The 16,977-nt window shown below is 40.3% G+C and overlaps 1 protein-coding gene across 1 annotated transcript; it reads left to right on the forward strand.

Annotated features, from left to right (window-relative positions):
• The first annotated feature begins 11,459 nt into the window (after nucleotides 1-11,459).
• On the forward strand, nucleotides 11,460-16,354 carry KRT27 (keratin 27). Its single transcript, XM_039223301.1, has 8 exons — nucleotides 11,460-11,873; nucleotides 12,555-12,637; nucleotides 13,132-13,288; nucleotides 13,563-13,724; nucleotides 13,810-13,935; nucleotides 15,328-15,545; nucleotides 15,974-16,023; nucleotides 16,139-16,354. Exons 1-8 carry the CDS (start codon nucleotides 11,460-11,462, stop codon nucleotides 16,279-16,281), a joined length of 1,353 nt encoding a protein of 450 aa, XP_039079232.1. The 3' UTR covers nucleotides 16,282-16,354.
• Nucleotides 16,355-16,977: the final 623 nt, after the last annotated feature.

The following is a 16,977-nucleotide window of genomic DNA, read 5'->3' on the forward strand; positions in this document are numbered from 1 at the left end:
GTTCAAAGAAGTGGCAAAGTATGTGACATTTACCAAATCTTCACTCAAAAGGTAGCAAATGAAACAAATACTAGAAATTTATGGGGAAATACTCTTTCCAATATACAGTATACAGAGCCAGCTGCATAATTTGCAGGGTAGGGTGCAAGAGGAAAATGTGGAGTCTCTTGTTCAAAAATCACTAAAGTCTCTTGTTCCAAAGGCACTAAAATATTAAGGTATTTTTTCTGCAGTCATACACTCTACTTGTCATGTTTTTCTTATTTGTCATTTAATGTCATTCTAAGTAAATAAAAATTAAAATTTTAAGTTATTGGCATACATTTTGCCATTCATTTTTATGTTGGGAAATACCCATTTTAAATTCAAATATAAGAACATTTAACTTGTCTATAGAATTGCCAAAATAACAATTTATATTTTGTAGCTGATACATGTGAAAGAATGGAAAAAAAATTTTCCTGGACTTTCCAAGGTGTTCCAACTAGATTAAGAATTAATTTACGTGAGTCAGATTAACAGGAGAAGAAAAACACAACAAAGTCTTACTGCGTGCTCACGGAGACCCAATAATGAAAGTGAGACCCAAAGAAATGACCAAGGCGGGCAGTTTTTATGCTTTTTAGACAAAGAGAAAAGAAATCTGTGAGCAATAGATAGGACAGAGAAAACTGAAGTTTGGGAGCTTCAATGGTAAGGAATTGTAAACAGAACCTGGGCTGCAGTAGTAAATCAGTAAAAAGTAACAAGAGTTGTTTATATGGCTTCTTGGCTCTAAATTTCCCATCTCTGGTAATAAGGATGTCTCTTTACCTGTTGGTACAGAGAGGGTATGTTTCACATGGGAGATTTGTTTCCTGCTTTCAGAGGGACAGAGAGGAGGGTTCAAATGTCTTTCTTGTACAGGCTTTCTTAAGTACCTTTCATTTAAAATAGCCAGCATGCCAAAGTAGCATATTTTGGGGAAGCCTGCCTTTCGTTAGCCCCTACAAATACATGTGTATTTTGTTCTTACCAAAACAGTGGAAACACTGCACCAAACCAACTCAACTAGTTTTCTGTCACTTCTTTAAACAGTAAAACCTTGGATTGTGAGTAACTTGTTCTGGGAGTATTCCACAAGATGAGGAAACGTTTCTAATAAATTTTAACTTGATAAGCTGAGCAATGCCTTGCCATAGGAGTAGTACGTGACATCAAACGTCACATGATCACAACTGAGCCAATGGTTCTTGAAATTCACTCAGATATTCAAGTGCTTTGGATTACAAGTGTGTTTCCAGAACAAATTATGCTCTCAAACCAAGGTTTTACTGTGTGCTCACATTCTACCAATGCATACCATTGGCATACTGATGAGTAAAAAGAGATAGGAAAAGAAGCAGGGGGTGGCCCTATCTTTCTATATCATTGTTTTCAGCATAAGTGGTTCACAGTTTCCTTGGAAGTTCATGTTTTTTAGAACACCACTGCCTTCTCTCTGCATGTGAAACAAATTCCATTTGAATGGAAAGCCTGGCCTCTCTGGCTTGTCAGAAGCCCTACTTAGTCATAGACATACTTACCCTTGCACTTGCTTTCGTCTCACCAAACTCACAAGGACGGGTCCACCAGAATGTTGTGTGCCTGGGCATTGCATATGCTACATGCCACTGAGGCAGGAAGGGAAAACTAAAACATATTTCCATACTCCTCTGCTCAAATGCTTGTCCCATTACCTCAGTGAGCTTCACTTACAAGACACAAGTTCAGGGATAAAATTATTAAGAATATCAAGATGGTAACAGAAAAGCATGGAACCAAGCGTAAGCACACTCACCAAGCGTGAGACCTTGTGTGCTGCAGAGGTTTCACACCAATGACCCCAGCCCTGCTTATCAGCTGTGCTCATAACACATTGATTTTAAAGACACTGTCTCCATGGTAACCAGCTTTTCCTGGTGTGATGTAGTGATTTATAATAAGAAGGATATTTTCATCCATTTCCTGGCACAGAAGTTCCAAAACCCTTGGAAGTTCCAAGATGCGGAGAGCTTTTGAGGTTCTTTGGTGATGTTAACGAGGTGACTGTTGGAAAATCTATAGGGAAACTAAACATGGGGGGTGAGCCAGATGAGCCAACCTTGTGATGAGTGGGTTAGAAATTTCAGCCCCATCTCCAACCCACCTCCTGGGAGGGAAGGGGGGTGGAGCTTGAGTTCAATCACTAAAGGCCAATGCTTTCATCAACCACACCTATGAAATGAAGCCTCCATAAAACCCCACAAGGACAGGGTTTGCAAGGCCTCCAGGTGGATGAACATGTAGAGACTCGGGGGGAGTGGTGCACCTGGAGAAAGCAAAGAAGCTCTATGCCCCTTCCCCATACCATGCCCTATATATCGCTTCCATATAACTATTCCTGGTTTCTATCCTTTTATAATAAACCAGTGATTTATTGAGTAGAATATTTCTCTGAATTCTGTGAAACACCCTAACAAATTAATCGACCCAAGGAGGGGGTCTTGGGGAAACCTGTGATCTACAGCCAGTGGGTTAGAGGCACAAGACACAGCCCAGACTTGAGACTGGGGTCTGAACTAGTTGGAGGTAGAGTGAGCAGTCTAACAAGACTGAACCCTTCACCTATCTCCAGGTAGATGGTGTCAGAATTGAGTGTGGGGCAATTGCTGCTAACAATTGTGTCAGAGAATTGCTTGGTGTGGGGGGAAAAAAACCCACACCCTGGACTGGAATCAGGATCATACTCCCACTGTAGTACAGGAAGCAGGCATTGCACTTTGTGGTAAGGGTGCTGTTGATGTGACAAGATTCAAAAGAAAAGCAAATAACTCTAAGTCATCATTTTGTTGAAAGAAAGAAAGAAAGAAAAGAGAAAGAAAAAGTGAGAAGGAAAAGCAGAAAGAAGAAGAAATTACAGAGGCATCTGTGTGGCTCAGATGGTTAAGCATCCAACTCTTGATTTCAGCTCAGGGCATCAGGCACCACAACACCAGCCCAGAGTTGGGCTTCTCTCTCTGCCCCTCCCTCCCTCGCACTCTCTCTCTGTCTCAAAATGAACAAACATTTTTTTTAACGAATAGTTTATTGTCAAGTTGGTTTCCATATAACACCCAGTGCTCATTCCCACAAGTGCCCTCCTCCATGCCCATCACCCCCCTTCCCCTCCCCCCCACACCCATCAGTCCTCAGTTTGTGAACAAACATTTTTTAAAAAGAAGAAATTACAAGCCTAAAATGAATTCATCTGCCCCCCCAGCAGCAAACCAAAACTTAATTACAGTTTAGACCTATTCCAGCAATGTGACCTTTTAACAGTCCATCTGAAATTTCCTGATAGGAAATGGTGAGGTCATCTGCGTGATAAATCAAAAAAACAAAAAACCTGACCTTCTCTTCCCCCGAAAAAGAAGAAGTAAAAATCCTTTTGTTTTTTTTCTGTTGCTAATACCCTCTTGCCTCACCCTCCTTCCTATAAAAGCCTTCCATTTTGCACAGCTCCTTGGGGCACCACTCTACCTGCTAGGTGGAGCGCTGCCCAATTCATGCATTGTTTACTAAAGCCAATTAGATCTTCAAATTTACTCAGTTTTGTTTTTTAACAATTTCTTGCCAAGGGAACAAACCAGAATTCCCTGTGTATCTATTTAGCAAAGGAACAGATGTAAAATGAAATTCTGGGTGTGTTTCCTTCTTGTTCTGTCGAGTTCGTAGGATCCAAGCAAATATCCCATCTTCTTAAGTCTTAAGAACTTAGACTTAAATCTGTCCTTCCTTTTGAGGAGAGTGAGAATTCACCATAGCGTTTAAGTCTATGATCTTCCTTCACTTTGCAGAATTCTGGGGCTCCTGAGTTCTTCGGGAGTTCTGCTAATAACTGATGACCTTTTGGGGTGATGGTGGGGTTCCGAGCTGATGGCCAGGAAAGAATTCTTAAAGACGTCATTGGTGTAAAAAGGTGATTTTATGAAAGCACGGGGACAGGACCTGTGGGCAGAAAGAGCTGCACTGGGGTTGTGAAAAATGACTCATTATATACTATGGGCTTGGGGAGGTGAAGTCAAGAGGAAGTTTAAGGGATTTTCCACATGCTAAAGACTCACAGATTACAGGAGGTCTAGCTATTGTCAAGCTAAGGTTCTTAGTCCCTCTAGCAAAGCATTAACATTAAGACAGTAGGGATTTCCTGGAGAAACTACTCTGCCTGCCTCAAATATTTGCCAATAGGCTGCAGATTACAAGGAAATTCAATTTTATCTGCCATTTCCTTTTTTAAAATTTGTTTTTAACATTTATTCATTTTCTGAGACACAGTACAAGCGGGGGGGGGGGGGGGGGGGGGNGGCAGGACAGAGAGAGAGGGAGACACCAAATCCAAAGCAGAGATCTGCCATTTCCTTCTTGCCTTTGTTTCCCACATCACTATGGAGGGGAGGGTGATGTTGGGGCTCCAGGAAACTGAGTCTATAGTTTCTGGAGATTAGGCTATTGATAAGATTGCCTTTTTCTTGTAATTGACTAATATATTTGTAAACTTGTGGAGATTCTATCAATTTGCTTTCTGTCCTTTCCTTTGTCCTTGGGCAGCCAGGAGTGCCTGAGGAATGTCACACATATCCCAACTTGGGGGCAGGGGCAGTCAGGAGGGGGGTAATGCTAGCTGTGCTTGGCCCTCAGCTTGCCTTATGGTCCCTTATCAATAATCACATGTTTTTCTCCAATCCTTGCAGATTGCTTTTTGCTGTGGTGAGATTCTATACTGAGGGCACTTACAAGGAATCAGTTGCCATCTGAAGGAGGATGTCAGATATTATGCTTGGGAGGTTGTTAAAGCACAAATCACAAACTGATATCCACCTCCTTTTTGTCAAAAACAGCATGGGGGGGGGGGGCAGACAGAGAATCCCAAGCAGGCTCTGTGCTGTCATCACAAAGCCCAATGCAGGGCTCTAACTCACAAACCATGAGACCATGACCTGAGCCAAAATCAAGAGACAGCACTTAACCGACTGAACCACCCAGGTACCCCTGATATTTCTTCTTTTAGCAAACACCCAAGATTTCTGAAGGGCTCCTTACAAGAGAAGTGAATTATCATTTGTTATTGGATGACACAAATGTGTTGTTATTGCTATTTTTAATCTTTTTGTCATCATACAGAATTTTATATTGTCATATAGATATATTATATACCTGTAGATAGATGGATGGATGGATGGATAGATAGATAGATAGATAGATAGGCATATACCTATATATATCATAGATTCTGAGTATTACATCCGCTGATTTCAGCTCAGGTCATGATCTCACCATTCACGAGATCGAGCCCTGAATCAAGCTCTGCACTGGCAGCACAGAGCCTGCTTGGGATTCTCTCTCTCTCAAAATAAATAAATAAACATTAAAAAAATAATAAAAGTGTACATGGGTCTCTGGTTTTGTGATATAATTGTTCTGTGTGATCTCTATGTGAGGATTCAAAAATTCTGCCATTACTGCCATGAGTTCCCAGAATCCACACCTTATTCTTGAAAGACATTTCTGTTTGATGCTGAGTTTTAATGTGAGAATTATCTTTAATATTTTGTAGAGATCACTCCAGTGTCTTTCAGTTTCTGTTGTTGCTAATGGAAGCTGCTGACAGTTTAATTATGGTTCCATTGTAGATGATCTCTATTTTCTCTGGCTGTTTTACGGTCTTTTCCTTGTCTTTGATGTTCTTCAGCATCATCACCATGTGACTAGAAATAGATTCTTAAATTCATTTTGCCTTTTAAATTGGAGAACTATTTCTAGTCTATTCTAGAAAATTCTTACCCTCTACCTTATTCTGTTAGTGTTGTCTTTAGGGTGATTCCAATGAAAAGTGTGCCAGAATTTCTCTCCAATCTCTCTCTCTACCACCCCCCTCTCTTTTGCTCTTCCTCTGTCTCATTCTCTTTCATTTAGAATACCCTATCATTTTCCCTACAATTTATTTACTTTCTTCTTAGTTATGTCTTATCTGTTGCTTAATGCTCAGTTAAAATTTTCAGTTTTAGTTATTACATTTCCCATTTCTTATTTAAGTATAAATAACACACAGTGCTCTATTAGTTTCAGGTGTACAGTGATCCAACAATTCTATACATTGCTCAGTGTCCATCATGATCCGTGTCCTCCTCATACTCTTTATCTATTTATTTTCCATTCTCATCTCTTTTTAAAATTTACTTAGTCATTTTTGATAGTCACTCATTCATTTGTAACACTGGCGGTTCTCTCTTTCACTTCCCTAAACACAAAAACCACACCTTTTTTGCATACGCTTTCTTGTAATCTTATTATCCTTGGTCTTTGACGTCCTATTCTATAGACTGTAGTTAGTGTTGGCTCTTAGTCATATGTGTTTGTTTCCTCACATGTTTGTTTTATCTCATTATGAGTGTAGATATGGTTGGAATTTAACTTTGGGAGTCCTGCAGGACCAGGACAGAGATGATTTCCCCTGGGTACTATGGAGAAGTACCAACCTGAAAACATCTTAAATGAATTTCTTGGATTGGGGTTCCCAGAGTAAGTGGGCATGAATTCAAATTGTAAGACTGTTTCAGAGTAAGGCCATGATTATAAGTCATCATCAAATATCAATGACATTAATATTATTGAATTTTTACTCAGTACCATCAGTGACAGAATGATTCACTAGTTTCTCCATTTGGCCAGCATGGAGACTTTTGTAACTTCATCTTTTCTACCGAAGACATAGGCTTTGGAGATATACAGCTTTAAGTGGTGGTCTCAAGTTCAACTATGACACTTGGTCAGTTCCAAATCTTACTCCTCAATGGAATTCTTAAGCAGAAAATCTGTTTCTGCTCTGAGTATATTTCTAGGATGACTTGAGCTTTTGTTTGCTCACCACTCATATTTTAGCTATATACATTTTCTTTTTCTTTAATGACTTCCTTTATTTTCTTTTGAGCTTAGATATGAATTTAAAAGACATTTTACAATAATTTATTCAGCATTAGGATATTTCATCTAGTCTTATTTAACTGCTAGACATGGAGATACCATGGTGTCTATTTTTAAGTTTATTTATTTATCTTGAGAGAGATAGAGAGAGCATGAGCCAGGGAGAGGGGCAGAAAGAGAGAGACAGGGAATCTCAAGGAGGCTCTGTACTGTCAGCACAGACCCCAATGCGGGGCTGGATCTCACGAACCATGGGATCGTGACATGAACCAACATGAAGAATTGGACACTTAATAGACTAAGCCACCCAGATGCTCCGGATACCATTTTCAAGTAGAATTTTGAAACCATTCTTCTTTGGAATCTTGACTTCCAGGGCTGTTGACAATTCCAGAGCCATTCTGATTTCCCCCATCACTGGATGTGTTGTCTTTTCCTCTCATATTTTAAGTGTTCTCTTTTTCTCCATGGTTCTCAGAAATAAACTGAGCATGTGCTCTGCTGTGGTTCTTTTTCATTTATTACTCATAGTTCTTGGTGCCCTCCTTCAACTTAGCAGCTAGGTTCTTTAGATCTGAGTAGTATTATGAAATAGGTTTATAATATAATTTTTTCATCATTTCTTCTTTCTCTCTTTCTGAAAGAGTTACTTAAGGTTGTTCTTGTTGGACTAAACCTCTAATTTTCTAATCTTTTCTTTTATACATCTTTTTGTCTTTTAGGGAGATTTTTTCTTAACCTTATTTTCCAACCCATCCATTGAAGTTATTTTGGAAATTATTTTGGAAGTTATTTTTTTTAATCCTGAAAGCCCTTTTCTTATACTATTCAATTTTAATGGTACTGTATTCATGCTTCAAATATGTAGTATTTTTGTTACTTCTAAGGACATTAATGATAGGTATTTTGTCTTTTAAGTTTTCTTTCAGCTTCCTTTACTATCTGTTTCCCAAGTGCCATTTTTTTCTTCTTTCTTTGAGTCTTTGTCTTTCACATTGACGTGTTTTCCAGTGTATGGTGATTTCTGAAATTCTGCTCATCTTTAAGAGTAAAGCCCTAAATATTTGGAGGCTGTGTGTGTGTGTGTGTGTGTGTGTGTGTGTGTGAGATTCTAGGATGGTTGTGCAGTAAGCATTCTGTGGTGGGAAACACTCAAGCACCTGCAGGTCTTTTCTCTAGAACTCTTCAGCTACCCCAGAGAAAAACCTGACAACTAGAAATGGTTACCTAATTTGCAGGGCCTAATCCAAAATGAAAATGTCAGGTCCCGTGTTCAAAAGTCAGGAAAAAATTCAGTTAGAGGTACTAACACATGAATATTTTTCTTTAAAAACATTTCATGGCTTATATAATAGAGGTTTAGTAATACAGATATAACATAATCTTACAGATTGCAAAGAAATAACATTTATGATGTCATAATTTTATGTAATACAATAGGCTATACTGCTTTATTAATATGCTCTTTTTTAAATTTGTTTTCACATTTATTCATTTTTGAGAGATAGAGGAGACAGAGCACAAGTGGGAGAGGGACAGAGAGAGAAGGAGACACAGAATCCAAAGCAGGCTCCAGGCTACAAGCTGTCAGCACAGAGCCCAACATGGGGATCAGACTCCCAACTGTGAGATCATACCTGAGCCGAAGTCGGACACTCAACTGACTGAGCCACCCAGGTGCCCCTATTAATATGATTTCTTACTCAAACAGCAGATTTTCTGGCTTGTTTTTCGGCTTAGTCACTTACTAGGTCATGAAAATTTATATTTTTAGCAACTTCATGTTCAATCTCTATAATTGAAAAGTGATATCCATTGTTCTTGGCAAATGCAAGATCTCAAATAATCTCAAATGGAGAGAACAATATGAGCAAAGACCAAAAGGAGGGAAGGGAGAAGAGCAGTAAAATAAAAGAATAAACATGTCAGGTGAGTACAACCTACCTCAAGAAGAAACTTACATGTCAGGCAAAGGAGTTTCATCTAGTTTCATAGGCCATGGATTTTAAACCATGTTTTTAAACTCACAGAAACACAAGTTGTGGCTCCTTCTTAGAAATGGCGGCTCAGCGAGTATGAATTTTGCATTGGTCACACAGACAGAAAGTTGCAGAACTGGGATATGGATGCTGATATATCTGAATCCAAGAACCCACATTCTTTCAATTACATGATTTGTGGTGTGTTTTAGAATAGTACCTTGACTTATTATCTGCCTACTGATCAGGATGGAAAGGAAAGACTTGAACCAAAAATTCAATAATTGAGCTAAAAAAAAAGAGAGTAAAAAGAAAATAGAAGAGAAAAATGCTTCAAGAGACAATGCAGAAGTCGGTTCAGTTGGACTATTAATTTGTTGGATGTGAGCTGTTGGAAGATGACAGAAATTAAAGATTTCTTAGCAATCTTGAGCATGAGTCACAGTAATTCCAACCAGTAAGTAATGAAAAAAGATACAAAAGATCAAAGTCTGATGACAAATTTGAGATAACAAAGTGTGAGTGTTGGACTAGAAGTTGTGACAGAGCCTTTCAGTAGAAATGTCTGGTGGACTTAGTGAGGCATGGGTCTAGAATGCGGCAGAGGCCAGTGCTAAAGATGTTTGGGTTTTTTTTGTTTTTTTGGTTTTTTTTTTACAAATAATTTATTGTCAAGTTGGTTTCCATATAACACCCAGTGCTCATCCCCACAAGTGCCCTCCTCCATGCCCATCACCCCCCACACACACCCATCAGTCCTCAGTTTGTTCTCAGCATTCAAGAGTCTCTCATGGTTTGCCTTCTTCCTCTCCCCCACTATTTCCCCCCTTCTTCTCCCCCATGGTCCTCCGTTAAGTTCCTCCTAATCCTCCTATATGTGCAAACATATGGTATTTGTCCTTCTCTGCCTGACTTATTTCGCTCAGCATAACACCCTCAAGGTCCATCCATGTTGCTACACATGGCCAGATTTCATTCTTTCTCATTGTCATGTAGTATTCCATCATATAGATAAACCACATCTTCTTGATCCATTCGTCCGTTGATGGACACTTAGGCTTAAAGATGCTTGTTTAGAAGCCATTCACCTAGACCCAAAGCAACAAGAAGTGATAACAGCACCAAAGGAGAATGGGTAGGAAACAAGAACACCAAGCACAAAACTGTAAGGAATGACAAAATTTAGAGCACAGATGCACTGAATGGAAGAAAGAACAGGAGCAAACAGAAATATTCTAATAGAAGTCTTCCCAGAAGGCAATTGTTCAGAGCTCAGTAAGCCTGGGGTGGTCAGTATCAAATGTGTCCAAGATAGTGGAGGAGAACAAACACAAGAAATACTGACCGGATTAGAAATGTGGGATATATAGCAATCTCTTAGAGTTAATTTCAGTGAAATGCTGGGGCCAAAATTCAGGAGTGAGTAGGAAGAGAAGGGGGGAGGAAGTAAATGCAGAAAATTTTTCTAGAAATAATGAGAGGAAGATGGGTGCCTGGGTGGCTCAGTCAGTTAAGTGCCTGACCTTGGTTCTGGTCATGATCTCACGATTCATGGGTTCGAGCCCATGTTGGGCTCTATGCTGACAGCTCAGAGCCTAGAGTCTGCTTCAGATCCAGTGTCTCCTTCTCTATCTGCCCCTCTCCTGCTTGCACTCTGTCTGTCTGTCTCTCTCTCTCTCAAAAATAAATAACATTAAAAAAAAGAAATAGTGAAAGGAAGAAATGTAAAACTATAAGAAATCTAGAAACAGAAAGCAGCATACAGGCCATAGTTTTAGACCCTTCATCTTAAAGGTAAGAAAACTAGGCCCAGAGACGTTAACTAATACCTTTATTTAACCTGGATGGCAACAGAGCTTAGACAGAAAACCAGTAAAAATGAAATGGTAACTCAGGAGGGATAAAGATCAAGGAAGACTTTCTGTCACCAAATAAGAGTCCATTTAATTCCCCAATTTTCATTTAAGACCTGGCCTACTTCCTCCAGTGCCATGAGCCTATGATCTTGAAATTATTTTCCATATACCTGGAAAAAAGATCATATTATCCACTGAAAATCATGACTGTGATGCCTCACATGCTGGAAAAAAAAATGTAATGTTGTTAGTTTGAGGAGGGGAAAGAGAAATCTGTCTATCACACTTTTTTATTCTTATAGGAGTTGTATAGTCCTAAAGCCTGGAGGAAGGAAGGATTGCTCATACTAAATTTGAAATGCATGACTATAATAATCCTGATAATACTCCTCCCTGTCCCATTTTGGAGATAACAAATAACCTCAAGGTAACTATCCACCTACAGAAAAGGACACAGTAGGGTAAAGGCATTCATTAAAAAAAAAAAAAAATCACCCAATTATGAATAATTCACGATGAGCTGGCAAACACTGTTTTGCTATGGGTAGCAAAGTTCATCAAGAAACACCCTGGTTATGTGTATATAAAGACAAGCTCGACTGTTTGAGCAGAACGTTTGCCCACGAAGCTTCACTCCAGGAACAAGCTCTCCAGTCTGGACATCATGTCTGTGCGCTTTTCTTCCGCATCCAGACGGCTTGGCTCTAGTGGGGGAGCGGGCTTTGGGGCTGGAAATGCATGTGGCGTGCCAGGTATCGGAAGTGGCTTCTCTTGTGCTTTTGGGGGCAGCTCACCTGCAGGCGGCTATGGCGGGGGGCTCGGAGCGGGCAGTGCCTCTTGCGCTGCCTTCTCGGGGAATGAACATGGCCTCCTGTCGGGCAACGAGAAGGTGACCATGCAGAACCTCAACGACCGGCTGGCCTCCTACCTGGAGAATGTGCGCGCCCTGGAGGAGGCCAACGCCGACCTGGAGCAGAAGATCAAGGGCTGGTATGAGAAATTTGGGCCTGGTTCCTGCCGGGGTCTGGATCATGATTACAGCAGATACTTTCCAATAATTGATGACCTCAGGAACCAGGTAAGAAACACAATGTCGTGAGGGTTAATACCCCAGAGAGTAGTTAGCCACACAAGAACCCACAAATGTGTACGATGTTACACACAGCCAGGCTTTGCTCTCAGCTTCTAATTTTCAGTAGTTCACTATTAATATTAAAAATAATTTATTAAAAAAATTTTTAATGTTTATTTAGAGAGATAGAGTGCAAGCAGGAAAGAGGCAGACAGAGAGGGAGATACAGAATCCAAAGCAGATTCTAGGCTCTGAGCTGTCCACACAGAGCCCCATGCGAGGCTTGAACTCACAAGCCATGAGATCACGGCCTGAGCCGACATCAACCGAATGAGCTCCCAGGTGCCCCAATATTAAAAGTAATTTATATTAAAATTCTAATCTTTGAACATGGCTCACCCATACCTGGTATGAGGTATGCACGTTTATGCTTTTCATGATGTGAAAATATAAAAAACAACCCAATGGTTCCTGCTATATTATTTATAAGTTTTTCCATAGAAAGGATTTTTTTAATGGGTGGGGTGAAGGGTAAAAGAGGCCAGACTTAATTTCCTGTTTCCAAAAGAATCATCTTATTATTAGAGATAGAATGCCAGAAAGATTACTATAATTTCATAGGTGACTTTATTTCAAGGGAATGTGACACTTTGAGTATTTCCTCACTCTTAACTCTCCATTTATCAGATAATTTCTGTAACTACCAGTAATGCCAATATTATCCTGCAAAATGATAACGCAAGACTAACAGCTGACGACTTCAGGCTGAAGTAAGTAGAGCTGAAGAGAAACCAAAGTTTATCTCAATATTTCCTCCCTTTAGTTTAGGCTATTGGAGGTCACCTCACTTGTTTCGTTTTATTCTTTGTTTTAAACCAAATGCATAGAATGACCAGCTGCATGACATATTTTGGGAAATTAAGGAACTGATACAAATGAATGTTAAGATCATATGCAAGAGAATTTCGAGTGTTCCCATTCTCTTCCTTCAAAGAAATTTGTTCATTGCACTGCGGGTGGTCTAACGGAAGTTTTTTTTTTTTTTAATCTTGTATCTAACTTTTTTTTTTTTTTTTACAAATAGTTTATTGTCAAGTTGGTTTCCATATAACACCCAGTCCTCATCCCCACAAGTGCCCTCCTCCATGCCCATCTCTAACGGAAGTTCTGAGTAGATTTTAACAGTTCGACCTCAAAGCATGATTGGAGTTTTAGGATGACGTAACAAGTGATGGGACTGAGCAGGTATCAACTCTTTCCTAAGGTTTGAAAATGAACAGGCCCTCCACCAGAGCGTTGACGCAGATGTCAGTGGTTTGCGCAGGGTCCTGGATGAGTTGACTCTGTGCAGAACCGACCTAGAGATACAGCTAGAAACTCTGAGCGAGGAGTTGGCTTACCTCAAGAAGAACCACGAGGAGGTAGGCGCTCTGTCTCCCCCGATTCCACAATCCGCCTTGGTCCCGAAATTGCAAAATGAATTTCAGATGACGGGTGTCAGAATGTCTGACATCAATATTCCAAAAGGAACTCATCAAATTCTCCATATGGCTTAGACTGAAATGTTCTTATTCATCCGCTTCCAAAGAAACAACCCCCCCCCCCATTTTTTTTTAACGCTTCTAACCTTCTGCATCCTGTCTTTCTAGTTTCTTTGAAAATATTCAGCTCCTAACATGGTTAAATTTCTTTTAGGAAATGAAGGCTCTGCAGTGCGCTGCTGGAGGGAACGTGAACGTGGAGATGAACGCGGCGCCGGGGGTGGACCTTACGGTCCTGCTGAACAACATGCGGGCCGAGTACGAAGACCTGGCCGAGCAGAACCGCAGGGACGCGGAGGCCTGGTTCAACGAGAAGGTGAAACTCTGCGGGGGCGCGCTTGCAGGGCCCTGAATGCCGATACAAGGCAGGCTGTATCCTAACACACTGCCCCCCCTTGTAGAGCGCTTCGCTGCAGCAGCAGATTTCCGACGATGCTGGTGCCACCACCTCCGCGCGGAATGAGCTTACGGAGATGAAACGTACTCTTCAGACCCTGGAGATTGAACTTCAGTCCCTCTTAGCAATGGTCAGTAAAAGGAAAAAAAGATTTGTTTCAGAAGTTGAGGAAAAAATCAAGAGAGTGTTTCTTCCACGTGATATTACTTATTTTTGTTTTTATCCATTGATGACCGTGCTTTGAAATATGACACCTTTGCAGTTTGCCCAACAGAATCCTCTTTGCCTGGAGAGTATACCGAGATGCTCATAATATGAAACATTAGAAATTAGCAGGTACAGTTCTTTTGAGGTGCCCCAAAAAAGAAAAGAGTTTTTACCCTGAGTCTTCCTTCCTAAGTCAAAAGATCAAAAACCATTCTCCATGGAGTGCAAAAATACATTTGCACCCCTCCTAGCTTCCTCATCGAGCATTCCTTTGGGCCACTTAATTAAGAGTACTTACAAGTTCGTTTTTAAGTGGCATAAACAAGATGCAAAGCAGAGGCATAAAGGTTGCCTATAAAGCTAAACAGGCATGGTAATAATAGTAACCTTTTCATGAAGGGTTTACCCAGCACTTTCCCCCACCTGAGTCCACAATAACCCTGAGGCTTGGGCAGGGCAGACTTTATAATTCATGTCATTACTTCCGAAAGAACAATCTAAGATTCAAAGAAGATAAGCAGTTTTCCCAGAGCCCCATAGTTGAATACAAAGGAACGAGAACTTTCTCTCCAGATTTCCCAGCTCCCACCTCTATACTTTTTCCACTATGGCTAGTGAACAGACCTTTAGAGTTTATCCACAAAAGAGGGCATGAATGTATATAAAATTGGGACTTCGCAAAAAAAAAAAAATTCTTGCAGATGAAAGAGTAAGACACTCTTATCTTCATCCCATCTAAAATTATAGCAGGCATCCCTCTTTAGGCAAGACCCTGTATAAACCCATTTGGATTCACAAGCCGATGAGTCAAACCATTTAAAGCTTTAAAAGGTCATTCTTTCCTTTGGGTCATTTTACTTCTGGAAAGTTTATGCATTTCACTAGGGCATAGTTTTTTAATAGAAGAGCCACAATCTCCATGAGACAAGGCTGTACATGATTAGAAATAAGGCAGCTCATTGTGGGGGAACTTTTATTCCTGGGGAATGTGGCAAATTGTGCCAGACTCACAAGCATAGACTATATTGGTGGGATTGAGGGATCTTTACACTGGGCCCTATGAAGAAACAAATTCATCTTTACTAACACTCCTGGACATGAGTGACGATCACCACCAACTGTGTCATTCTCAAACACAACAACAGTATGATATCTAATAAAGGCAACAATTAATATCGAACAAGGGGGAATCTTTGGGGTAAATACGGTCTTTTGCATTATGTAAGAATAACTCTCTTAAATGTCTCTTAAGCGCGCTGTCTTATTCTAAAACATTGTGACATTTTCTACTAAACTATGTCTTACTGATCCACAGAAACAGTCCCTGGAGTGCTCCCTGACCGAGACCGAAGGGAACTACTGCGCGCAGCTCGCCCAGATCCAGGCTCAGATCGGGGCCCTGGAGGAACAGCTGCACCAGGTCCGAACCGAGACGGAGGGCCAGAAACTGGAGTACGAGCAGCTGCTCGACATCAAGGTCCACCTGGAAAAGGAAATTGACACCTACTGCCGCCTGATAGATGGAGAGAATGGGTAAGTACAGCTTCCTTTGAGAAAACATTTTAAGGTTATTAAAGATTTTTTGAAATCAGGTATAAAATATACATGACCCATATCATGTGTACATAATCCCCTTCTAGTGTTATTTAGAATCCAGATATCTTCCATCTTTTTTTGGTTAAGTTTATTTATTTTTGAGAGAGGGAGGGTGAGAGAGAGCAGGGGAGGGGCAGAGAGAGAGAAAGAGAATTCAAGCGCGCTCCACATAGCCAACCTGGAGCCCCACACAGGGCTCAAACTCACGAACAGTGAGATCATGACCTGAGCCGAAATCAAGAGCCACACTTAACAGACTGAGCCACCCAGGTGTCACCGAGATCTCCCATCTTAGATCCTTGTTTTCCAGTTTCCTCAGCAAAATAGAGTGAAATAATTGATATAAGCTCTCTATATTTATACAGCTCTTGTGTTAAGTCAAAAGGCTACGGGGGACCAGGAAATCAGACAAAAGGTAAACAAAAGCTGTGTTGAATATTCGGTATTTACTTGTAGGTTTCAAATGATGAGTTAATTATTTCCCCTTTATGAATTTGATAAATTCTAACAATCCCTATGTGTCATTTTAGACTCATCTAAAACCGCCATGGTTAAGACAATTGTTGAAGAAATAGATCCTCGTGGCAAAGTTCTCTCATCCAGAGTTCACACTGTGGAAGAGAAATCCACCAAAACCAACAACATAAAGAGTGAACAGAGAGTGCCTTCCTGAACCCCCAAAGAAGAGCCCCTATATGAAAACACCAACCTGAAGCCAGGTTCCTAAGTAAAAGCCCTTTTATTTTTCTGCTTTTCTTCCAATGAGTTAAGACAACCTACTTTTAGAATTGTAGCGTTTCTTTGGATTTCTCTATGGTGGTGTTTCAATAAAAACTTCTTGTTGCAAGTCATCTTTCCTGGTTGTGGCCAATCTTTGCATTTTAAACATACTCCAGATGGGAGCTGAATCTTATTTTTAATTTCTTCTGTTTAATTCAGTGGCCTTCACACGTTAGGAGTAAGTTTAACAGGCCAACTGGTTGGAGTCTTTTTCACATCTCTGGAAAATTTTAGATCTTCCCCCTTCCTTCTACAAACACTTGTTACACACATTTGCTAAGTGCTGGCAATGAGAATAAAAGTTTAAAAAATCTAATCCTTGAGTGCAACTTGCTCATCGAAATGGAAATAAGAAAGTGAAGAATCAAAAACACCCTTAAAATAACAACAACAACAAAAACTTTAAATGGTGATATTTAAAGGTAGAATGGAAAAGAGAGAGATGTAGGAACTAGATAGGGCAAGTGTGGAATTCCACAGCGTTTGGCCACAAAACACATCTTAACAAACTGAAACCATATCAAGTATCTTTTCTGGCCACAAGAGTATGAAACTAGAAATCAATAACAGGAGGACAATTGGGAAATTC

Source organism: Hyaena hyaena, unplaced genomic scaffold, assembly GCF_003009895.1.
Source record: "Hyaena hyaena isolate Hyena2069 unplaced genomic scaffold, ASM300989v1 scaffold_1306, whole genome shotgun sequence".
NCBI lineage: Eukaryota > Metazoa > Chordata > Mammalia > Carnivora > Hyaenidae > Hyaena > Hyaena hyaena.